The sequence below is a fragment of the Lepidochelys kempii genome, chromosome 3 (genome assembly GCF_965140265.1).
Source record: "Lepidochelys kempii isolate rLepKem1 chromosome 3, rLepKem1.hap2, whole genome shotgun sequence".
In the NCBI taxonomy this organism is placed as follows: domain Eukaryota; kingdom Metazoa; phylum Chordata; order Testudines; family Cheloniidae; genus Lepidochelys; species Lepidochelys kempii.
Window position 1 is genome coordinate 119852944 of NC_133258.1, and position 26349 is coordinate 119879292.

The 26349-nt window shown below is 40.7% G+C and overlaps 1 protein-coding gene and 1 long non-coding RNA gene across 7 annotated transcripts in view; one reads left to right on the forward strand and one right to left on the reverse strand.

The window, feature by feature from the left end:
- Window positions 1-26349, forward strand: part of TULP4 (TUB like protein 4) — a 278219-nt gene that overhangs the window by 236318 nt on the left and 15552 nt on the right. For 5 of the 6 annotated variants that reach the window (XM_073337794.1, XM_073337795.1, XM_073337796.1 and 2 more), the window contains 6 exons: window positions 14216-14440; window positions 17762-17996; window positions 18480-18624; window positions 20223-20367; window positions 21819-21912; window positions 23960-24103. In XM_073337794.1, the coding sequence (XP_073193895.1) occupies window positions 14216-14440; window positions 17762-17996; window positions 18480-18624; window positions 20223-20367; window positions 21819-21912; window positions 23960-24103 (988 nt within the window). The remainder of the gene's footprint in view (window positions 1-14215; window positions 14441-17761; window positions 17997-18479; window positions 18625-20222; window positions 20368-21818; window positions 21913-23959; window positions 24104-26349) is intronic. The other variant, XM_073337797.1, reaches the window with a different exon arrangement.
- LOC140909152 (uncharacterized) overlaps window positions 1-26349 on the reverse strand; it is an 82662-nt gene that overhangs the window by 5724 nt on the left and 50589 nt on the right. The gene's annotated exons all lie outside the window — the stretch shown is intronic.

Consider the following 26349-nt stretch of genomic DNA (forward strand, 5'->3'; position numbering starts at 1 on the left):
CTACAGCCCATTTCATCGGATGCATTGAATGGAACATATACTAAGAAGATATATATATACACATACAGAGAAGGTGGAAGTTGCCATACAAACTGTAAGAGGCTAATTAATTAAGATGAGCTATTATCAGCAGAAGAAAAAAACTTCTGTAGTGATAATCAAGATGGCCCATTTAGACAGTTGACAAGAAGGTGTGAGGATACTTAACATGGGGAAATAGATTCAATATGTGTAATGACCCAGCCACTCCCAGTATATCAGCTTACTATACCTGCCCTTAAAAAAAACCATCCTCTGACTGGATACAACTGCTTCATAGCTTCCCAGTAGGGGAGGCTCCTACCACATCACTGCAGTTGCCTCACTGCAGACATTACAAAAATCTGGTTTCAGAGTAGCAGCCGTGTTAGTCTGTATCCGTAAAAAGAAAAGGAGTACTTGTGGCACCTTAGAAACTAACAAATTTATTAGAGCATAAGCTTTCGTGAGCTACAGCTCACTTCATCGGATGCATACAGTGGAAAATATAGTGGGGTTATATACACAGAGAACATGAAACCATGGGTGTTACCATACAGACTGTAACAAGAGTGATCAGGAAAGGTGAGCTATTACTAGCAGGAGAGTGGGGGTGGGGGGAGAAACCTTTTGTAGTGGTAATCAAAGTGGGCCATTTCCAGCACTTTACAAGAACAGTAGGACGGGAAATAAACAAGGAGAAATGGTTCTACTTTGTGTAATGACACATCCACTCCCAGTCTTTATTCAAGCCTAAGTTAATTGTATCCAGTTTGCAAATTAATTCCAATTCAGCAGTCTCTTGTTGGAGTCTGTTTTTGAAGTTTTTTTGTTGAAGAATTGCCACTTTTAGGTCTGTAATCGAGTGACCAAAGAGATTGAAGAATTCACCAACTGGTTTTTGAATGTTATAATTCTTGACATCTGATTTGTATCCACTGATTCTTTTACGTAGAGACTGTCCAGTTTGGCTAATGTACGTGGCAGAAGGGCATTGCTGGCACATGATGGCATATGTCAGATTGGTAGATGCGCAGGTGAACGAGCTTCTGATAGTGTGGCTGATGTGATTAGGCCCTATGATGGTGTCCCCTGAATAGATATGTGGACACAGTTGGCCAAACTGGACAGTCTCTACGTAAAAGAATAAATGGACACAAATCAGACGTCAAGAATTATAACATTCAAAAAACAGTCGGAGAACACTTCAATCTCTTTGGTCACTCGATTACAGACCTAAAAGTGGCAATTCTTCAACAAAAAACCTTCAGAAACAGACTCCAACGAGAGACTGCTGAATTGGAATTAATTTGCAAACTGGATACAATTAACTTAGGCTTGAATAAAGACTGGGAGTGGATGTGTCATTACACAAAATAAAACTATTTCCCCTTGTTTATTTCCCCTCCTGCTGTTCTTGTAAAGTGCTGGAAATGGCCCACCTTGATTATCACTACAAAAGGTCCCGTCCCCCGCCCCCGTGCTCTCCTGCTGGTAATAGCTCACCTTTCCTGATCACTCTTGTTACAGTCTGTATGGTAACACCCATGGTTTCATGTTCTCTGTGTATATAAAGTCTCCCCACTATATTTTCCACTGTATGCGTCCGATGAAGTGAGCTGTAGCTCACGAAAGCTTATGCTCTAATAAATTTGTTAGTCTCTAAGGTGCCACAAGTACTCCTTTTCTTTTTACAAAAATCTGAGAAGTTGTGATCATTCATTCTGCTTAATGACGCAGATAATTTGCTTAGGTGCTGATCCTTTCTATGGGCCTTAAAATTCTCTCTTACATGGCAAAAAGAGGACCATAGCAATGGGAATTTGGGCCTGGAGATCCTGATTGTGATCTCATTTACATGAGTGTAGATTGAGAGTAACTCTACTGTAGTGTATGGAGTTACACCAGTGTAAAATTGTGGTAAGTAAAACAGAATCAGGCCAAAGAGAACTACCTGTGTGGAGGGAGAGAGTGGAACCAACATGGCACACTTCATAACTGACTGTATACTTAGCAATATTAGGTTTACAGCTGACCTTGATAAACAGTTTTATAGTGTGATCACATTTTTCTCAATGTGTCAGTTATTTAAATGTTTGTTCAGTGGGGTGTTCTGTTTAAAAGGTTTTAGTTTTGTGTGTAATTTTTTGTTGATTGTTACAGAATCTTTTATTCTGATATTGTTAGAATAGAACAGGAGCTGTACAAATTCAGGAAGGTAGACCTAGTATAAAATGAGTGGAACTGAAATTTTTTTGAAAAGAATGAAGCTAGATACTTGATGATCACTTTAGATAAGCTATTACCAGCAGGACAGTGGGGTGGGAGGAGGTATTGTTTTATGATCTCTGTGTGTATATAAAGTCTGCTGCAGTTTCCACGGTATGCATCCGATGAAGTGAGCTGTAGCTCACGAAAGCTCATGCTCAAATAAATTGGTTAGTCTCTAAGGTGCCACAAGTACTCCTTTTCATTTAGTACTGTGGTTCTCAAACTTGGGCAATCTCCAATACCACATTGAGCAATATGGGAAAGGCAGTGTGGCTCAAAACCTAACACCTGTTGGAGGTTTGTGACTCCCTACGTTGAGCTCCCCTAAATTGGCATAATGTAGCAGCTTTTTGTAATAAGCAAGCAAGCCCTACACGTATATCAGATTCACCTGGTAAAAAAAAAGCATTATGATTCCTCCAGATGTGTAGTAAAAGAGAAGAATTAATTCCTGCCCTGCCTGTTTCAGACAGATTATGGGTATGTGCAAACTCCTAATTGGCCTGGGCCTAACTTTCTCAGAATACTAGAGTTTTGTCTGTAGTGTACAGACCTTGCATTATGGACTGTGGAACTTCCTGCAGGAACAAGTGTTGACAGGTGTTTAACAAAGGTAAGTTTTTATTTAAAATAGCTCAATTCAGCAGAATATGGTATTCAGGGATATCTTTCACCAAATTCACAAACTGTGTTGAACTATACAGAAATAAAGTGACTTCCTTATGACTACTCTGAGTGGCACAGCTTGGATTTAAAAGCAAGATTCTCCTGCTTCCTAGCACTTTACTATAAGCACAAGGCCTCTCTGCCTTTTAAATGCTGTTTCTGTCCCATAAAAGTCCCAGCATCTGAATTGGTGGATTAAAGATCAAGGGATTCTGCAGATACCCTGTAATGGTATAAAATCCATTCAACTCAGGACTCCAGGGAGTTGGGTGGAATTTTAGGTTAACTTCAGATAAAAAAGATAATGCGGGAAGAGTCTGCCTTTTATATTCTCCAGCTGAACTGACGTGCTAATGATCCTAATTGACGTACATGGTCCTAATTGACATCACTTATAGTCCTCAGATTCATTGCTTCTGTGTTATTGTGGCCTTTTGCTTATATCTACTGAACTGAATCCTATTTGGGGGTTGTTGGATGATTGCCACTAAAGCTTCAACATGAGTTTGTTTATTACAGAAATAGCAACAAAGGCAATTTGGGATGTGTTTCAGGATCTCAGTAAAGGCCTTGATGTGTTCAAGTAAGACAGGCCATAAAAACCCATGTAAACTGGTCACTGTCACACCAGCAAACATGTTCAGGAATCTTCAGAGTTGTTCATGTCCTAGAATTTGAATCTCTTTTTCTGCAAGTTCATTATCTTGTCTTGGAAAAGACTCATTCAGTTAAAACTGACATATTTCAGCTGGATTGAGGTGTGAAAAGATGCTTTATTATGGAAACTTTGAGCTGAAATAACTAAGAAACAAAACAGCAAACTAACTGTCAGTTCTGCAGTTTGAAAAATCTTATATGGCCCAATCACTATTGTATCAGTGTGTGTTTCAGTCATTAATGCATTTATCCTCACAACACACTGGTAAATTAACTGAGGCAGACAGGCTATGTGACTTGTCACACAGAAAGCATGGAGCAGAGCAAGGACTTGAATCTATGTTTTCTAAGTCTCAGGCTAGTACCGTAACCACTGGGCCATCCCTCCTCTCTTTAAAAGGAAAAAAAAAAAAGAGAGAGACAGAAAGAAGGAAGAGCTAGGAGTTGAACGTGCGCCTGTAAAACTTCAACGTTTCTTAAGTGAAGGAAAGAATTAGCAAGCAAAATGTGTTTAGTTTCTTTTCAGTTGTACTTAAACATATTCATTAGTCAGAGACAGATTCTCCTTTATAACTAGGTGCTCGTTGTTGAAAGATTTGAAATTCTACCATACTTATCAATGCCAAAATCCCATCTCATTGATTCGTGTCCAGCAGTGAGACTTCCTGCCCCCAAATCTAATTTTCATGGATACTGTGTTTCACAACCAGTGGAGCTTCCAGTCCCAAGAGGCAAGGTATTGGTTCAGACAGTGAGCAGGCACAGGATTTCTGAGCACATAGGAAATCAATAAGGAGCGTATGACTTTCACTAAATTCAGATTGACTGAACTGTGTGAATGGGATGAAAGGTTTGTATATTATATTTAGACTTGGCAGAATTTGATTTTTATTTTTTAATAATTTCAGTGGATACTATCTGTTTATTTTTTAGCTTTTTTTTTTTACTTTTGTCAATTTCAATTTTCACAGTTGTGGGAAATTATGAGGGGAGGGTCAGACATTTAATGACTGTAGAAGTTGGTTCACCAAGTTAAAGCTTTATAACTGTTCAACATAAATTGTCAACATCACCTGTCAAAATATACAAAGTAAATATCCTTAAATCAAACTCTAATAAGTTCTCAAGCAGCATTTTTCTTTCTTTTTCTGTCTTCAGATTTAGATTGTTATTGATGGAAATATTTTTTCATCAGTTTTTGTATGTGCAGTGAAATGGATGTTGACCAACATTTACCAATAAAAATCTAATCCTTCCAAGCCTAATTATACTGGTCCCCTGGCAGGGGGAGGAATGAGTCAAATAAGAAAAAGTAGCACAGGAATCTAACTTAATTAGGAGTATCCAGTTCAGGACACTGCTATAATATAAAGAAGGACATTCCCAGCTGGGATGCATGTAGCCAAGGAGACATACTAGAGTCTCTATTCCCCTTTCTGTTTCTGAAACAATCTAGCTCATTGTTACCCAAGTTTTGAATCTGTGTTTGCACTCAGTGTGCTTCATGTAAATAACTGCCCTTCGGTGTACTGTGTTTAAAATTAGCATTGCTTAGCCCTAAAAGCCTTTTTATTTGTATAGAAATTACACTTTTTTTGGTGTGTTTTTATTTGATCCCTAGGATTCATTCAGACATTTATATTTTCTGGTGGGATCCTTATAAAATCTGCTGGCATTTGGTATGATAAAAATTAGGGCTGTCAATTGCAGTTAACTCACGCAATTAACTAAAAAAAATTAACTGCAATTAAAAAAATTAATCGCGATTTAATCACACTGTTAAACAATAGAATACCAGTTGAAATTTATTAAATATTTTTTTTAAAATACATTTTAAATATACTGATTTCTATTACAACAGAGAATACAAAGTGTACAGTACTCACTTTATATTATTTTTGATCACAAATATTTGCACTGTAAAAATGATAAATGAAAGAAATAGCATTTTTCAATTCACCTCATGCAAGTACCGTAGTGCAATCTCTATCATGAAAGTGTAATTTAATGTGTAATGTAGATTTTTTGTGTTACATAACTGCACTCAAAAACAAAACACTGTAAAACTTTAGAGCCTACAAGTCCACTCAGTCCTACTTCTTGTTCAGCCAATTGCTAAGACAAACAAGACTGTTTACATTTACGGGAGATGCTGCTGCCCGCTTCTTATTTACAATGTCACCTGAAAGTGAGAACAGGCGTTCACATGGCACTTATGTAGCCAGCGTTGCAAGGTATTATTTACGTGCCAGATATGCTAAACATTCATATGCCCCCCTCATGCTTCAGTCACCATTCTGGAGGACATGCTTCCATGCTGACGATGTTAGTTAAAAAAAAAAGTGCGTTCATTAAATTTGTGACTGAACTCCTTGGGGGAAAATTGTATGTCCCCTCCTCTTATACACCCACATTTTGCCATATATTTCATGTTATAAAAGTCTCGGATGATGACCCACCCAGCCAATGTTGTTTGGTTTACAAACACTGTCTGCAGATTTGACAAAACACAAAGGTGGTACCAATGTGAGATTTCTAAAAATAGCTACAGCACTCGACCTAAGCTTTAAGAATCTGAAGTGCTTTCCAAAACCCGAGAGGGATGAGATGTGGAGCATGCTTTCAGAAGTCTTAAAAGAGCAACACTCGGATGTGGAAACTACAGAACATGAACCACCAAAAAAAAAAAATCAACCTTCTGCTGGTAGCATCTGATTCAGATAATGAAAATGAACATGCATTGGTCTGCTCTATTTTGGATTGTTATCGAGCAGAACCTGTCATCAACATGGATGCATGTCCCCTGGAATGGTGGTTGAAGCATGAAGGGACATATGAATCTTTAGCACATCTGGCCTGTAAATATCTTGTGACACTGGTTACAACAGTGCCATGCGAATGCCTGTTCTCATTTTCTGGTGACATTGTAAATAAGAAGCGGGCACCATTATCTCCTGCAAATGTAAACAAACTTGTTTGTCTGAGTGATTGGCTGAAATAGGACTGAGTGGACTTTGTTTTATTTTTTTATACATAATTCGACATTGTAAGTTCAACTTTCATGATAAAGAGATTGCACTACAGTACTTGTATTAGGTGAATTGAAATGTAATATTTCTTTTGTTTTTTACAGTGCAAATATTTGTATTAAAAATAAATATAAAGTGAGCACTGCGCACTTTGTATTCTGTGTTGTAAATGAAATCAATATATTTGAAAATGTAGAAAACATCCAAAATATTTAAATAAATGATATTCTATTATTGTTTAACAGTGCGATTAATCACGATTAATTTTTTTAATCTCTTGACAGCCCTAATAAAAATGGAAATGAAAGTACCAGAATTTGTGGCTATATTTCCCTGCTCCTAGCATAAAAGAAATGTGCACTCATGTTAAACACTCTATGGTAGATTTGCTTGCAGACTCCCGGGCTCAATGGGTAGTGATCAATGGCTCCATGTCTAGTTGGCAGTCGGTGTCAAGTGGAGTGCCCCAGGGGTCGGTCCTGGGGCCAGTTTTGTTCAATATCTTCATAAATGATCTGGAGGATGGTGTGGATTGCACTCTCAGCAAATTTACGGATGATACTAAACTGGGAGGAATGGTAGATACGCTGGAGGGCAGGGATAGGATACAGAGGGACCTAGACAAATTGGAGGATTGGGCCAAAAGAAATCTGATGAGGTTCAATAAGGAGAAGTGCAGGGTCCTGCACTTAGGATGGAAGAACCCAATGCACAGCTACAGTCTAGGGACCGAATGGCTAGGCAGCAGTTCTGCGGAAAAGGACCTAGGGGTGACAGTGGACGAGAAGCTGGATATGAGTCAGCAGTGTGCCCTTGTTGCCAAGAAGGCCAATGGCATTTTGGGATGTATAAGTAGGGGCATAGTGAGCAGATTGAGGGACGCGATCGTTCCCCTCTATTCGACATTGGTGAGGCCTCATCTGGAGTACTGTGTCCAGTTTTGGGCCCCACACTACAAGAAGGATGTGGATAAATTGGAAAGAGTCCAGTGAAGGGCAACAAAAATGATTAGGGGTCTGCAACACATGACTTATGAGGAGAGGCTGAGGGAACTGGGATTGTTTAGTCTGCGGAAGAGAAGAATGAGGGGGGATTTGATAGCTGCTTTCAACTACCTGAGAGGTGGTTCCAGAGAGGATGGTTCTAGACTATTCTCAGTGGTGGAAGAGGACAGGACAAGGAGTAATGGTCTCAAGTTGCAGTGGGGGAGGTTTAGGTTGGATATTAGGAAAAACTTTTTCACTAGGAGGGTGGTGAAACACTGGAATGCGTTGCCTAGGGAGGTGGTGGAATCTCCTTCCTTAGAAGTTTTTAAGGTCAGGCTTGACAAAGCCCTGGCTGGGATGATTTAATTGGGGATGGGTGCTGCTTTTGAGCAGGGGGTTGGACTAGATGACCTCCTGAGGTCCCTTCCAACCCTGATATTCTATGATTCCCTGTAAAGTGTAATAGAACGTATATAAAGTGGTATGGTTATCAACAGCATTTTCCCCCCTTTTTTATTGGCACTGCCCTAAATAAATGGAATGCTTTATGAGAAGCAAGGACATCTCAGGCCAGCTACTTCACACAGCAGAATTCGGATAGAGCACTGTGGCAGGTAGATAATTGACTTGCTGCAGTAATTGATCCACATCTTCACAGTTCAGGGAGGAAATGTGTGAGGGGCAGCTATTGAGAAATGCTATTCTTATCAATGCATTTAAAGGTCAGGCCACATCTGGCAGTTGGGTTTTTTTTCCTGTCTAATAGTGAATTTTTTTTTTTTTTTTTTTTTTACTGTACCTCACTTTGAATCCCTATAGTCCTTCCCCTTATGTGAAGTGATACTGGATGTTAGATATGAAGAATGCTGTAGAATTGTCCTACTGCAGTGCTATCCTGAAGAAAATGCCAACAAAGCATTTCTGCAGTATCAATAAGCAAAAGCAAATCGATACCAGCATGAAGATTGGCTGATGGCCTAGAAAATGTTGAGATAAAAAGATGTAAAGATTTGTGGGAGGGAACTGTGCTAAGCCATTTTATATGATACAGGGATAGCAATGGGAGCGTGTAAGCACTGTGATTTGAATAGAATATGTATGTGTATGTATATGTGTGTGTGTGTGTGTATATATAGTGTGTATGTACTGCACACATGCATATCTGTATATTTATAAACATCACATACTCAAAAATCTACATTGGAAAATGTAGTCAAGTCAAGCATGTAAAAGTGAGGAAACAACAAAATTAAGTTGGGGAAATTGAAACTGAACTGCACCAGGCCACACCGTGAGTCAGTGGCAGAACCATGACTAGAACTCATGCCCTCCTAACTTCCCACGTTGTATTGCTCACACTCACACCACCTTCCTGCCAGAGGTGCCACCCATGGTTTCAAAAGTCATGAATGATGTGTCCATCCTACCCACGTGTTGATAAAACTCCAGTGCTAAATCACACAATTGTGTATTCCTTCTCTCTGTATTATATACACATCTTACTCCTGGAGGAATTCTGTGCCACTGTGCAATGCAGAATTTGTGAAGAATTAATGTTCTGCGCAGAATTTCATGTTTTCCCTGTAGAATTGGTGCTGCAGAGCTGCTAGTTGCCCCTCGGGTCCGCTGGACTCTGCAGAGCCCAGCTTGCAGTGAGCAGAGCGCCCAACCCGGTGGGGATGGAGGCTCTGCATGCTCCAGCTGCCTGACTTGATCCTCATCTGCCCGGAGATGGGAGAGCGCCTGGGAGACCAGGCTCTGACAAAGGGTGAGGAAAGGCAGGGCGGCACTGCATCACCCGGTGGGACGGTAAAGAAGCTGGGGGGAGTAAAGGCTGTGGGGTGAGGGGGATATAGGTATCTGGGATGGGGTGGTGCCCCATGGCTGGGGTAAGGAGGGGTGCAGGTGTCTGGACTGGGGGGTGCCCTGCAGCTGGGCTCTGGGGGGAAAGGGAGTGCAGGTATCTGGGCCAGGGGGGACCCCATGGCTGGGCTGTGGGGGAATGGGTGTGTGGGTGTTTGGGCTCTGGAGGGCCCCATGCAGCCACCTCCAGCACCCCCAAACTGGAACTGGGTTGTTGTAGGGTTTTCTTTAACTCTCTATTCCTGGGAGAATCTTTTTTTCCCCCCATTGTTTGTATTCTTGACATACTTGTTGACAGGTATTTTGAAATAAATTACCAAAATAATTGAAATTTGAGTGATTATATTGTGTTATTTTGACAAATACAATATGCAAAATTTTGCAGAATTTTAAAATATGGTTCAAAGAATTTTAAATTTTTTGGTGCAGAGTTTTTAATTTTTTTATGCAGAATTCACCCAGGAGTAACATGTTGATTCATCCAGCATGTAGAAAAGGGTGTAGTTTAGACCATCTGTACTGCCAGGGGAAGCTGTACTCTCAGTGGAATTCATCCCTTGGAGAAAATAGGGGCACTTCTGCCCCTGTCCTCTCTAGGGCTCCACAGCATGAATCAGCACATCCCCATGTGCCCTGGCCTTGCCCCTTCCCTGTCCAGTCCTCCCTATTTTATGAGCTGCATTGGCCAGTTCTGAGTTCCCAACCCTGCTGCACCTCCCTGGTTTACAAGACCAAGACTCTAACTCCTGACCTATGGAGCCAGGTCCCAGGTGCCGTCAGCACAGGGTGGAGGTTGGTTCTGGCCAATAAGCAACTGATGAACGAGCATAAGGGACTACAAGGGAGATTCCTACTGGTAGTGGCCCAAGGCTAGGTTCTGCCATGAGATAATACTTAGTCCTGCCATGAGTGCAGGGGACTGGACCTGATGACCTCTCAAGGTCCCTTCCAGTCTCATGATTCTATGTAGAATCTACTGCCAATGGGTTTCCTACTTTTTAAAAAGTACCTACAATTAAATATAATGTAGAACAGATAAAATCTCCCAAGTGTGTGGTTATGCTGGGCTGTGTAATAGGTTGTTGATGATACTTCAGGGATTTCTCAGTTCTTTTAAGTGTGTTGCCTGATCTTTAGATTATGTATTAATTATATTGATTACTTAAGAATCCCTGGTTATCACTTTGAGTGTTGACAGGTTCTTGTCCCAGGATCAGGCCCAGTATTTAAATTATTATGTAGTTGGGAACCCCGATGTGCACAGTTGCAACTCACACTATAGGAACTCTTTTATATTTACAAATATAGTTTATTAATACATTTAGCACAGTCACAAACACCCCAACTTAGTAAGATCAATAGATACTACAGAATGTACATCTGCACATCCATATACTCACACCATCTCCTGTAGAACAACCTGACATGTTAACCATTATCTTCCTCATCACCATCCCCTTCCCCCTCATCACCAGTGGCCATCATTCTGGCACCTCCCAAGGACTACATCTCCTTCTCCTACTGCCCCTAGCCTGCAATGCCATTTTTATAATATGTTACACTGACACCATTATGTTTGATGCATATTCAGTAGGGGATTTCCCCCCTTTTCTTTGTATTTCCTCACCTTACTAATGTAGGAGTTTCTTTTTCCTATAGATTAGTATATCAATGATCTCAACTTATTATTATATACATCAGTTCGTTACCATGGCCCTTTTGTGGTTAGGTATCACATTTATTATTTTGGTTCTTTCCAAGTTGTAGTGTACCTGTTAAGTTTAAAAGGGTATGAACTTAGGAAAGCCCCTATGCCAACCTGCTTCAATGCATCCTTTAGCTATCTATGTTAAAGGTCACAGCCATATATGGTACTTATGCTTTAGCTGATCATCATCTATCTAGGTGACAGGTCCCAAACATATGTATGCTAACTTTGCCCTAGCTCAACATACAGGATGTGGCCTGTAGGTCTCTTGCGATACAGCCAAAATATACTCTACTATCAATCTATAAACCTATTATAATAAAACAAATAATCAATCCCATTAGAAACTTATAAGAAAAGATATATAAGCAAGCAAGCAGACTAGGCTTAGATGTATCTCATGTACCTGTTATATATGTCACTTCGTTTCCAGGACACTTCTGTGGTTGAATCATGTACCTGTGGTCAGAACATTCCCTTAAACTCTATTTTCAGCTCCCCAAATACTTGGGGTTTTTTATTGGGCCGTTTATCTATGCAAAATTCATAGACCTCCAGCCTTATGCTAACTTGCTGAAGGTAATGTCTTACAAGATACAGGCCAATGGAAACAGAATGCAAAGCAGAATAGAATGCAAAGCAGTGAATATAATAAAGGCAAGCTAGCCCCCTGGGCTACAAGTGCCATTGGCCACTACAAAGTGCCTTTAGTGGTCGCTATGAACATTGGAATGTTCCCCTGTTGCAGTTTTCCATTTGCATAGCAGTCAGCCTGAAGGTTGATACCTCCGCAGGAGTGTGTGTGTGGCTGTACTTCATTGTAATCCTCCCACCTTAAAACCCAATATTTTCCTTTACATTTAAAACCAGGGTGAGATGGCACAGCAGGGAAAATCCTCTCTTTTATTAAGTTCCTTCATCCTGCCCTTTCTCTGGATGCTAAGCATTGAGGTGGTGTGAAGCAGCTGCACTTGCTATCTGTCATTCACCTAAAATCATCTTGCCCCAGTTTCTCCTTTTTAAACATTCTGAAGTCGAAAAAAGTCTTTCTTCTGGGCTAAATTAATATTTTCTTCTTAGCAGATCTAACCCAGATATCTGTACACAATGAAATCTTTCAGATGGAGACCTCGTGTTCCTGATTACTAATTCTCTGTTGCTGCTTGCCTTCTGCATGCTCAATTCTTGTTCAGTGTGTTTTGGGTAGAAGTTGAAGACATTTTTACGTGACCACTTCAAAGTATACCTAACCTTTCAGTAAATTGTGTTCATTCTTTACCTAAAGAACACCTCTAATCTAGACATTTGTAGGATCAGAACCTAGTCCATCAAGACCAGGATTGTGCCCAGCAGTGGCCCAGGAGCTGGTGCTTCAGAGAAAGGAATAACTCTCTACAATGCACTCACTATAGTCTCTTGTGCAGCGTTATTTCAAAAAAAACCCCATTTCTTTCTCACCCCGGTTGTTTATTTGTATTGTGCGAGCACCTACAGGGCCCAATCTGGAATCAAGACTCCATGGTGCTAAGTGCACAGTGCTTCGAAATGAGAGTAGATCAAAGCGCACTGGGGAACTTTTAGTACATGGCAGCAGATCCATACTGATGCTTAGTGCACAGCAGGCTAGTACAGGGTAGATTTACACCCCAAGCTTGCTGCCAACTAAATGTCAGTGTAAACAAGTTCTAAGAGGAGAGACGAGAGGTGGATACAGCAAACACGGCGAGAGCACAGGTAAGTGAGTTGATTATGAGAAGCACAGGAAGCAGTTGTCCCAGCACGCCTGCCTGGCAGTCGTGTAGACTAGAGTATTTTGGAGGCATTGGGACAGAGGTGACTTGTAAGGAGGATAGAGTGTAGTGGCTTTGCAGATGTTTCTGGGAAGCCCCTCCGTTGCATAAGGAGCAGGGTGGGAGAAAGCTCAAAGGGGTGTGTAGGAAAATTTAACAAATGAGGATCAGTTTACACCCTGAAGCACGACGTTATCCTTAGTACAGATCGCTATAAAAGCTGGTGGTTATAAAAGCATACACTCTATTTATTTTTTAATCCAGCTACATGAATTAATTTCACAGCTCGATGATACACTATCTGAAAACTGGTTCCTTTGATTTGTTCTAAATTTCCCCACATGAGCCTTTCATGTCCTTGTGTTGTGGAAGTGCAAAGGATGGCCCAATCTGGTTTTTGCTGTACCTTGGGGTTTACCTACTTCAATCCCGTCTCCTCTAACTCTTTATTCTTGTGTTTTATTGATATGAATTTAGACATTTAGCACCACAAACAAATGGATGAGTAAAGGGCAATAGGTGCAGTTTGTTTATGATAGTGCTTTAGATTTTATTTTCATCTGGAAATATATCCTTGGGAGGCAGCATGGGGTAGTGACTTCAGTTTGGAACTCAGAGGCAGGAAGTCCTGCGTGTTAATCACAGCTGTGCCACTGATTCACTGAGTGCCCTTAACTGAGTTGCTTAACTTCTCAGTGTCTCAGTTTTCCAAGATGAAAATGTGAGTTATACCACTTAACAGGTAACTCCAGGTGTTGTGAAGTTTGATTAAATCTTTGTAAAACTCTTACAAGGTAGTCTGGTAGCAGACAGGGTTCTGGACAGGGAATCCAAAGACCCGAGTCCTTTTCCTGTTTCAGCTATTGATGTAGTGAGTGATTCTGAAGGAGTGACTTACCACTTGGGGTCTCACCTTCCTCGTCTGTGAAATGGGGTGAAGAATGCTTTACCCACCTGTGTAAAGAGATTTGTGAACTATGGCTGAAGAATGCTATGTAAATGCTAAGTATTGTTACTGAAAATAAATGCTCAGTGTTACTCTATACTAGCCCCCTTTGTGAGCAGTAACATAATGCACAGTTATGTTTATTTTAGCTGGTTTTTGAAGGCCTTTGCTAATGCAGCGGGTGCTAGATTAAACTGGCACTACAGAACATAGTCTTGCTGCACAGGTGTCTGGGAGAAAATGCCTCTTGTGTTAAGTTGTGCAATCTTCCTTTCTCGCAGCGTCCCATAATCTCCATTTGCTGGGGCCACAGGGACTCACGCCTGCTCATGGCTTCCGGCCCTGCACTCTATGTTGTCAGAGTAGAGCACAGGGTCTCCAGCCTGCAGCTCCTCTGCCAGCAGACCATCGCTGGCTCTCTGCGGGATGACAAGGATATCAGCAAACTGACGCTGCCTCCTCGGCTCTGCTCATACCTCACCACTGCCTTTACACCAACAATCAAGGTAAAAGGAATCACAGCCTTTTCTTTTTCTTCTTTACCCAACTCTTCCCAAGAGATCATGGCAAACGTTTAATTGACTTCTGTGAGGCCAGGATTTCACCCAATGCTTCTCCGTTAGAAAAGAGGACGATAAAAGGAGGGAAACTACTAATGGATCAGAGTAGCAGCCGTATTAGTCTGTATTCGCAGAAAGAAAAGGAGTACTAGTGGCACCTGTCTCTAAGGTGCCAATAGTACTCCTTCTCTTTCTACTAATGGATGAAAAGCTTTTACACATATTAAAATCAGAAATTAAGACTAAGGATGCTTTGGCTATGAGGTCTCCTTCAGGGATGGCCTGTAAAGGAAAAGCCCGTGGTTAACTAGCTCTCTCTCAGAAAAACTCAGAAGAACCTTATTCTAGTGGCAGCCTTGATCCTCAGTATATTGTCTCTTGGTAGGTTTCAGAGTAGCAGCCGTGTTAGTCTGTATCCACAAAAAGACAAGGAGGACTTGTGGCACCTTAGAGACTAACACATTTATTTGAACGTAAGCTTTCGTGAGTTACAGCTCACTTCATCAGATGCTCAAATAAATGTGTTAGTCTCTAAGGTGCCACAAGTCCTCCTTTTCTTTTTGTCTCTTGGTAGACATGGGTATTTTGGGCTGCATGTGAGGAGGCCTCATTTCACAGAGTAGTGAGGTAAGTCTCCTCTCTATGCAACTCTATGCACACCTGGGTATTCTGCTCAGTTCTGCTCACCACAAGTGTAACTGAGAGCCCAATTAGAAGATGAGGGGACTGGGCAAATGGCCCTGTGATTAAAACTTGGTAAGCAATTCTTTTGATGATACACAAGAAGGGATACTATTTAGCTCGTTTGCTCTTATCTGTTTTGCCTCAGCGAGGCTAGCGGGAGTGAATGACAGTAAAAACTTGTCTTCGTCATTAATTTCAACAGATGTGATTCTGGATTTACACAGGGAATGGGTCTGCTATGTAAGGAGGTGCCATTTGGTAAATAGTCACTTTCCAGAGTAGAGTCAGACTGTGAAATTATTTAATTTCACCCATATTCACAATGATTTCTCCAAAGGGTATAAAAGATTCACACGAACTATAACAGAGTCTCACGCCACTGGTAGATGACAGCTACTTGAACAGCTCAAAGGGTCTGAGTGATTGCATCATTTACCATTCTAATGGCTGGTAACACCTATTCTTCAGTTCTTCTCCTTCCACGGATAGAACTGGAAGCTCCTCTTAAGCGCTAGTGTTCAGTGCTCCAATTTTCTAGCTTCAGCAGCTTGATTGATGCTTTAAAGTTGCTGCTTTGTTCTTGTGCCTTTCAGTTCCTACAGCTAAGTGCTCATTTTTGTACTTTCCTGTTTAAAAGAACTGTATTCTTTGATTAGTAGCTGGAAGTCAGGGCTTTGGCATGCTAAGCCTCTGTCATGTACTTCTTTTATTGATGTGTGTCCAGTCTGTTTAGAGAATATAGTTTGTTTTGGATCACTTTTCCCCCCTTTTTTAAAGAATGTACCAGATTGCATCAAATGCAGTGTACTAGTACTTAAAACAAAAATTAATACAAAAGGAATGGATTCCCCCAGACTCCCTACAAAGGCTTTATCTACCCCACTCTAAAAAAACTCTGTATTTTGTGAACTGCTGAAATTATATTGCTGAGATCACTTGCACCTGCCAGACCATATTTTAGGATTAGAAAATATGGCTTATAGTGACAGATTCAAGGTGCTCAATCCATTTAGCGTAACAAAGAAAAGGTTATGGGGTGACTTGATTACAGTCTATAAGTATCAACATGGAGAACAAATATTTAATAATTCTGTCTTTGATCTAGCAAAGAAAGGTATAAGACAATCAAGTTGCAGGAAGTAGACAAATTCAGACTGGAAATAAGGTGTAATTTTTTAATATTAAGAGTAATTAACTATTGGAACAATTTACCAAGGTTTGTGGTAGATTCTCCATCACTGGCAATTTTTAAATCAAGTCGGGATGTTTTTCTAAAAGAGCTGCTCTAGGAATTATTTTGGGGAAGTTCTATGGACTGTCACACTAGTGGTCAGACTAGATCACAATGGTCCCTTCTGGCCTTGCAATCTATGAATCTTTCCTCTTTCCCCTAGGATGTCTCTTAGCCCCCAGTCCTGCAAACATGCATGTGAATAGTCCCAAAATGGACTAAAAACTTATTTTAGTCACTAAAGTAAGCATTAAGAGGCTACTCATGCACAGGGTTACTTACATGTATCAGTCTTTGCATGACTCTGGCCTTAGGTAGTATATTTTATGTGTTCAGGTGCATCTTATCTCTTTCTTGTTCCTGTTTCATTATAATGGGTCAGATTCATCTTCTATTTATACCAATGATATAGAGTAACTACACTGTAGACAGTGGAGTTAGTCTAGCACTGTTTAAAATGAGAGCAAACCATGCCCATAATATAATGTAGTGTGAATTATGCTTTGTGAATCATGCTTTGGCTGGTTCTTGCTTATGAAAAAAAAATTTGTGTACTGCTAATTAGGTAATTTGTGTGCACAGAAATCCCAGAAATATCCCAGTGCAGGGTTCTATTATAACTGGTACCTTTGCAGAAGCTTACTATACTCTGAAACCTTACTATACCTGTAATTCTTTGCTCTCAGAAGATATGTAGTGTACAACAGACCTCTGCTAATCTGGTACCGGCCTTTCTCTCAGAGTTAAGGATGCTTATTTTTTGTCTTGCTCAGTTTTTTTTCTTTATATTCATTTTGAAGCAAATTGAGGAGTGTAGATTCTATGTTGTTTGTTTACTGTAATGTCTAAAAGGTGCATTGTGCAAGGCACTGTACAAGTACAGAGACAGTCCTTGCCCCAAAGAGTTTACAACCTAAATATACAAGCCAGACAAAGGAAGGATTATTAGTCTCATATTACAAATGGAAAACTGATCTGCAGAAAGACTGAGGCCAAAGTTTAACAGAGCTCCTAAGCAAATGGCCTAAATCACTTGCCTAAGGTCACATAAGTGTCTTGGAAGAGCTGGGAATTGAACTCAGATTTCCTGGATCCCAGTTCAATGTCGTCTTAATCACGAGACAATCCTTCCTCTTATACTGTAGCTAACTTTTCTATTCTGAGTACAATTATCGATCGAATCAGCAGGCACGTGCGTCCTGGTGGTGGGTGATTCAATAGCCCAGACATTAATCTATGCTAATTCTGAGCTATCACAGGCCATATTCACTGGGTTGGGTTAGTATTATATAACTACCTAACCCCAGAGAATAAAAATGACATGTGTTTCTCTTTCCCTCCATTCAATTTAGCCTCCTATCCCAGACCCCAACAATATGAGAGATTTTGTCAGCTACCCAACAACTGGCAATGAAAGGCTTCACTGCACGATGAAGCGGACAGAAGATGATCCAGAGGTTGGAGGTCCATGCTACACGCTGTATTTGGAATACCTAGGGGGACTGGTGCCTATCCTAAAAGGGCGCCGAATCAGCAAACTGCGGCCAGAATTTGTCATCATGGACCCTAAAACCGATGGAAAAGCAGGTATCATATTTTTATAAGTGGATTGTTCATATTTGTAAAAATGCTGATTGCAAAAGGGTTTAGGCTGAAAGTCAGAGATTTAAGTCCTCTTTGTCCACATAACTAGTATAGCATGAAGCAGTTGCACTGCTGTTTTTTGTCATGTGAAGATGTCTCCACTGTGGGCTAGAATCAAGCCACCAAACTCATTTCATGTTGGCTTTTGGTTTATAAAATGTGACCTCTTGCACACTGGTTGGTGAGGAGTGGATCATTAATTAACAATAAATATTTTTCAGTCTCTGTCTGTGAGTCACCTGATACAATTGAACACTATTCCCCTGAATTTAGGCTATCAGAAATTTTGAGTTTATACTTGGCAGCAAACACACCCTGCTAGACTTTTATCTTAGCTACTGTTTTTTTTCCCCCGATGACTGACAGTTGTAATTGGGATCAGGTTTCTAAAACAGTTCTTAAATTTTTTGGGGCCTGTCTTGGTAGATGAAATCTATGGAAACAGCTTGATTTCTACTGTGATTGACAGCTGCAACTGCTCAGACTCCAGTGATATCGAACTGAGTGATGACTGGGCTGCAAAGAAATCTCCCAAAATCACTCGAGCTAGCAAATCACCCAAACTCCCCAGGTAATGATTTCTTGGGCATTTTTTCTTCTTCTTTTCTGTGGGTATGGTTTTTTTTGTTTTGTTTTTTTAATCTTGTCATGACAACCTAAATTAAGGCAAAGGGGGATGTTCTAATGCCTTTCATAAGAAAGAATTTGCTTGTGGAAATTACAGCTTTTCAGGAGCTCTTTTTTTCTCTCTCTCTGAGAAAGAAGAACTCAGACCTTCTCTGTGGTTAGCTGTAATAATAATAATAGGCAAACTCCACTGCTTTAGTCTGCCTCTCACAAATAGCTAATCAGATCAGAAAAAATAGTCTAAGGCACACTCTGTGTTCAAGATAGCAAAGGAATAGTCTGTAGCTTCTCAAGTTCATTCTTTAGCCTGTTCTGTTCGCTCCCCAACACACACCCAGATGCACACTCAATATGTAGATGGAATCTGTAAGGGGAGTAGAAGGGGGATCTGTATCTGCTTAATAGAAAGTATTTTGGATCTGTGATGAAAGCGCTAAATGTAGAAAGCTCTGTTGACTGAATTGCCTTGTCCCAGTGACTGGAGGAAAAATTGTGAGTGTTTCATCATGTGTTTTCTAAGCAGCTGCCACTTGTTGATAATTCATTCAGCAATAATGTCCATACAGGCTTAGCAGAACGGACAGAAAAAAAGTAGAGAAAATTACATCAAGTTCAACGTTATTATTATTATTTGTATTGGAGTAGCACCTATGGGCCCATCGTGAATGAGAGCTCCAGTATGATAGGTGCTCTACAAACGTTGCCCCCACTAGCCAGAATGAAGGGGCGTTCTACCCAAAGAAAATATTTCTTTCCCAGCTCTGTGTTACGTGATATCTTAGTACACATACATGCACATAATATAATTCTGTATCGTTCTTTTTGTTTTGCATTTCACCATTAAACAGGGCCTGACTCTGTAAACCTGGGCCCTGGTCCTGAGTGCCATGTGCACAGGGAGAATCCGGGAGCCCTGTTGATATCAGTAAGGCTACCTGCGTACCCAGGGTCTACTTGCATGCATTGTGTTACATTTGTTTCATTATTTTCTCTACTGATGGCCCTTTTCGCCCCCTCAGACTCTCACTCTGGAACCTCATTTACAATGTTTACACACGTGAGGGAGGTGTAAGTAATTTTTTTATGCTCAGAGGAGTACTGACCAAGTTTGTGAAACCTTAGTTTGAACTAGTGGTACAGGTGTCCAGTAACTAAAGTATCCTCTTTATGTTCTCATGGACACTGTCTAAAGTCAGTGCAATCTAATAACATATTCTTACGCCTTTATGTGGAGTTTATAAGTTGCGTCATCTTAACCTCCCTTTTGCATCACTAATCAGACCTAAGGGAATCTGAGTCTAAGTTAGAGTAAGGGAATCTGATTTATATCTCTTTACGTATTACCTTTGAATTTGGCCCATAAAATTTAAGATTCTATCCATTAGACTAAGCAGACTTTAGGTAATCCTACCACTTTCTTCTGTAGCTTACATCACCTAAAGAGAATATGCCAGTTTTCTTCACTGTACTTAGTGTATCCAGAAATGTTAAGTATGTCCATCTGTGTGTGCCTGATAACTCTAATTATTGCTTTACGTGAAGAATTAATATAGATGCCCGCAAATCTCCAAAGTTGTCGCGAGCTGCTCAGGAGATATCAAGATCTCCAAGGTTACCAATAAGGAAACCTTCTATTGGTTCACCAAGCCTAACTCGACGAGAGTTCCCATTGGAAGATATCACTCAGGTATTGCATGACTGCATAATTACCAGACCTGTACCTAAATATATCTTCTCTTTCCAGAAACAACAGTTTATAATATATATCCAGTGGTGACCACTGAAAATCTGTCATTTAATGGAGTTACTACGCAGTGGTATCTGAGATGCTAGTTATGTCTCTGTATTTATAATAGGAGACTTCGGTAGAATCTCAGGTAGCATTATGTGGTAAGAGCTGGTAAATGATGAGGGTGCTCGCTCCATTGATTTCACTGGGACTGCGATTTCACTCTGACTTTTTAAAAGGCAACCATTTATCTTAGGAATCTTTATATAACAGACTTAAATTCCAGTTGCTATGTTCTTGGCTGTCGAATGCCCTATGTAGAATTATTTTCTAGTCCTTATTCAGTTCTTTGTGGCTAGGTGTTGGTATCATAATACCACTATAGTCACCAGCTTTGTTGTCAGTCTACAGAGACAAAGGAATTTAATGGGTCAGGGGACAGAACCATCCTGTCCCCCACAACTGGTTCTGCCAGGTGATGGTGGGAACACCATGTTGGGGAGGCTAGCACTTCTGCTGTTTGTACTGTGCACAGTCCATGGGTAAATGGAACACTTCATGCCCCAGGACTGCCTATCTCACCCATTTCACTAGCACTAAATTGATCTTTTTGTATTTCTTTATATACTTTCTGTATTTAAAATACGCAAATGGTAACCCTTGGCTTGTGAAATGTTCTGGATCACTTATATATCAGCAATAGAAAATAGGGCAGAAGTCCAGAAGCCATGACACTTACCCATCAATTAAAATGATAATATAATAATGTACTCACTGTGGTACAGTGCTTTGGGATCTCTGGAAAAATATGCTGTATAAATGCTTGTTAATAATTCCTTTCTATTGTATTTATTCTTCATTAAGTGGTTATTAAACATAAAATCCAATGAGAAAATTATATGCTATCTTGTGATTGTTTACTGCAAAGATATACAAATGATACACTATGCTATTGTGTGGGAGAAGCAACGATCTTACTGGCCAGCTGCAGTGCTCTCCAGTTATCCCTGCTGCCAGGTCTTCCACCAAGTTGTTTGTGTGGTTGCCATATATCTGATTCATGCGAGCTACTCTGATGGTGTCCAGATAGCAAAATGGGACAGTAGCAAAATACAGTCCTGAATGAAGGGATGTACTTAGTGGATGGTTAGAGACATTAGGCCACTGAATAAAAGAGAATGAGATGAAATTGTCTTGTATTTGAAATAGCTTTAGTGCTCCAAATATTTTTGTAAGGATCACAAGAGAGCAGACAGTAATATGTATAAGTGAGTTACATGGAGATATTTCATCATTAGAGTTTCTACAAAGCAGTGCTATATTATTTTTTGAAAACAAATATTTACTTTTGCTGATTTTGTAGGAGCCAAATAAACTTTAAACCTTTTTTCTTTTTCCTCCCTTTGCAGCACAACTACCTTGCTCAGGTCACATCTAATATCTGGGGAACCAAATTTAAAATTGTGGGTTTGGCTGCTTTCCTACCAACTAACCTTGGTGCAGGTAAAACTGACCCGTCTTGATTTTTCCAATGTTGAGCTCTTGCTAACAAATAACAAACGCTCCCTACGATTTTCTTTAAAATGATGAAGAGCCTGCTTCAGTAATGCTGTTAATCTCGGTCCCAGGGAAATTTCAGTGTAATTGCCATTTAAATCTCTAAATCCAACAACAACTCAGTCAAAAAAAGATCCATTAAGAATCAAACCAGAACCTACCATTTTGACAGTTCAGTTATTTGAACTAGGATTGAAAGAATAATCTTTCCAGTTAGAAAACTTCAGAAATCAGGGAGCTTCTAAGTTATTGTAAGGTAAGTGCTATAATTTAAAAAAAAAAATGTATTATTTTTTACAACGGTTCTAACAACTATTATACATAACAAAATAACTTTTAAAAGATCTTACCTTACAGCAACTTTTCCAGAGCTTTTAATGGGGGAAGTCAAGTATTTGCATGGTCACACAGCTCTCTTGCTTAGACAGACAGCAGCAAAATGGTCGCCCTCACTGAAAGCAGCCTTATACACTTAGGGCCCTTTCTCCTACCCTTATGTTGGGTAGGCCTTATCTCCAAGTGCAGTCCCTTTGATGTCAGTGGGAGCAGAATAAGGTCCCATTCAGCATGATTAAGGGTGGCAAAATTGGAGTGTTGGTGAAGATACTGAAGCAGTTATAGGAATTTCTAAAAACTCTTTTGAAAACCCCCTTTTTAATTGTATATTCTTATTTAGTAGAGATGGGACCAGGCAACAATGCTCTGAACTGGATCCAAATCAAAATTTCCCAATGGCTGTTTGGGTTTGGCCCCATCTTTGTTACTTATGAAAGATTTATACAGAGTAGCTTTTTAATGGGATGTCACTAATCTCTGGAGTTTTCATTGAATCTCTTGTTGAAAGCCTGAACAATGTGAATATTTAACCCTAAAGTGGATATTATTGCTGTTAGCTTTCAAATTTATTTGAAGAAGTATCTTTATTTAAAGCCCCGCCACCCTGAACTGGAGTCTTAAAGTAACTACAGTACTACTATTTAATGCAGGGCTTGACTCCCCTGCTGGCACAAGAGAGGTGCAAATTGCACCACCCTGTACCAGTGGAGAAAGTGTTCGCCTGAGGGGATTAACCTCCTTGGGAGGGCAAGAGTGTTAGGAGATTATGCCAGAGGAGGGCAGCTTTACATTGCAGACAGGGCTTCATCTCTTGTCATGGAAGAATTAATGAAATTACAAAATAATACCTATCTAATTCAACTAGGTCTCAGTCCTGCACCCACTGAGTGTTGCCATTAATGTCAAAGGATGCAGGATCAAATTCCTAGGTATTGATGCCATGCTCGTCACTGGGCTATGTTAAACAAGCTTCCTGAGTTCCTTTGCTTGGGATAGGAGCAGTGTTTGTCTGTCAGCGATGGTCCCTCCTACTGACTAAGGAGCGGTGTTTCGTAACTGTATGGGATGTTCCCTCCATTTTATTATTTATTATTATTATTATTATTTATATACAGCACCATGCCCCCCCAAAAGCTTATATAACAATATTTTTACAACCCCATATTTGCAAGGATTGACCCTCACATTTTTACATAGTGAGATTTAGGGGGAAACAGGACAAAAAATCCTTTAGGAGGTGATGATAACCCTTTTCCTTCTCCCCTTGATCCAATGAAAAATATTAACTGGCTCCAATGGCCTGTTGTACTGACATGTAGAAATTCAGTATTTGTGTAGCTCTAAACTCCTATAGAATGGGTAACTAAAGTGATGCTGCTTCTAGTTAAGGACAAGTAACTAAAAAAACAATCCCAGAAAACTTCCATGCAGTAAGGAACCACCTCTGAAGTCCTGCTACTGTAATGTATTTCATGATTGTTTAGTTAAACACAAGTACATATATTTGTTTGTTAACCAAACTACATAAAATCAATTCCAGCCCTACTCTCTGCTTTGAATTGATTTTTCTTGGTTCTCTGTTCTGTTGAACTCTGAATCTTCTCTTAGCCTCTCTACCTAATAAGTATTTTTCCTCTTTTTTTCCCCCCCTTCCAAGTGATTTATAAAACCAGTTTGCTGCATCTCCAGCCCAGGCAGATGACTATTTATCTCCCTGAAGTGCGTAAGATTTCCATGGACTATATTAACCTGCCTGTTTTCAACCCCAATGTTTTCAGTGAAGATGAAGATGATTTACCAGGTGAGGTTGAATTCAATGTCTGCACAATTCCATGGGTCTGGCTAGTTTTGAGGACAGATTCTTTCACTCCCTGGCCCCACCCCTGTAAATAAACAAACAGAGCAAATCCCTATTCTGTGAGTTCCCTTTACGGAAAGGTCCTATAGAATTTAATAGGATTGAAACTAAACAGGTTTCTATAGACATTTCATTTAAAAGCCTATAGAATTTATTAGAGAATTACATCCCTATGAAGGAATTCCATTGCTTAGTTTAAAGTTCAGCAGAAAGTTAAACATCCTCTATTAAATTCTACAGGAATTCTCCATAGAGTGAAACCCTTTATATACATCTGTGGGGAACTAATATTGTAGAAGCCTGTCAGACCCATTCTTGGGATATGAGAGCAGCAGCACACAGCACTGCTGTGCCAGACACTTGGATTTGAGAGGAGCTGAGATTCCCAGAGCAGCGAGGACTCTGCTCAACTGGGAAATGTGATATGCTCATTCAGTTTTTTATTTATAATTATGCTTAAAAGGATGGCAGGAATATTTGAGTAGCCTCTTTTTAATGTTATAATCTGGGATGATATGTACATGATTATCCGGCCCAGACATGAGAGACATAATGGGAGACCCCAGCAATGCAGGCAGAATTGCGGATGCAGACGTGGCAAATGAAAGCAGGTGGAGGCACCAGGATCTCCTTCTGTAAAATTAAGCCATGCAAATAAAGAGGCTGGCGCAGCAGCAAATCATTTAAATTACTTTGCTTGCATCATTCCTATAGTGTAGAGGGCAATGGGGAAATTCCTGTTCCATGGTCACGTTTCATGGGAATCCAAAGTGTGGCCTCATGGAGACTCAAGTCTCTTTAAGGAGGAAGGTGTGGAAGAAAGTTGAAAAATTACAAACCAATAAGGGATTGGTCCAAAGACCAATGGGAAAGGCTCCTGTTGCCTTTCCTGGGATTTTGGATTGGGCCCTAAAGCCCTGATCTCTTAAAGCACTTGACAGTGTGTCTAACTTCAAGCATCAAAGTAGCCTCATGGACTTCAATGGGACTAATCAGATGCTTGAAGTGCTTTGCTGAATCACCAGGCTTTTGATGGTATTCAGCCAAGAACACTGAAGGAACTAAGGCACAATGCTGTGGAGATATGGAGGAGGGGATTTAGTATGTATTTGAAAACAATTGCTGTTCTCAGTATTAAATATTTCCTAACATGGAGCCCGATCCAGCTGCCATGAACATCAATGGAAAGACCCACATGGACTTCACTGAGAGTTGGAGTGGATCTGTAATATGCCTATTCCGTTTATTTGAAAAGAGCTAAAAGACGTGCTGTGTGAACCTCACCTCCTTTTTAAGGAGACTGGGGGAGAGTTAAGGAAAGTGCAGTGCAATATTTGGACAAGTATAACCAGGGGTGAAAGTAACTGAGGCCACTTACCGGTACGGGGCGGGGCGGCTCTAGCCCCTGGAAGGGGCGGGGCCACGGTTGGAAGGGGCGGGGCTGGGGGGGGTCAGCATCCCCCAGCCAGCCCTTCCAGTCCGTCTGGCCCGCGCCGTTCAGGGCTCTTGTGTTGATTTAAAGGACCCAGGGCTCCGGATGCGGTTGCTGCCATAGCAGCAGCAGCAGCATTTGGAGCCCCAGGCCCTTTTAAATCGCCGGCCCCAGGGCAGCTGCTCCCTTTAGAATCATAGAATCATAGAATATCAGGGTTGGAAGGGACCCCAGAAGGTCATCTAGTCCAACTCCCTGCTCAAAGCAGGACCAATTCCCAGTTAAATCATCCCAGCCAGGGCTTTGTCAAGCCTGACCTTAAAAACCTCTAAGGAAGGAGATTCTACCACCTCCCTAGGTAACGCATTCCAGTGTTTCACCACCCTCTTAGTGAAAAAGTTTTTCCTAATATCCAATCTAAACCTCCCCCACTGCAACTTGAGACCATTACTCCTCGTTCTGTCATCTGCTACCATTGAGAACAGTCTAGAGCCATCCTCTTTGGAACCCCCTTTCAGGTAGTTGAAAGCAGCTATCAAATCCCCCCTCATTCTTCTCTTCTGCAGGCTAAACAATCCCAGCTCCCTCAGCCTCTCCTCATAACTCATGTGTTCCAGTCCCCTAATCATTTTTGTTGCCCTTCGCTGGACTCTCTCCAATTTATCCACATCCTTCTTGAAGTGTGGGGCCCAAAACTGGACACAGTACTCCAGATGAGGCCTCACCAATGTCAAATAGAGGGGAACGATCACGTCCC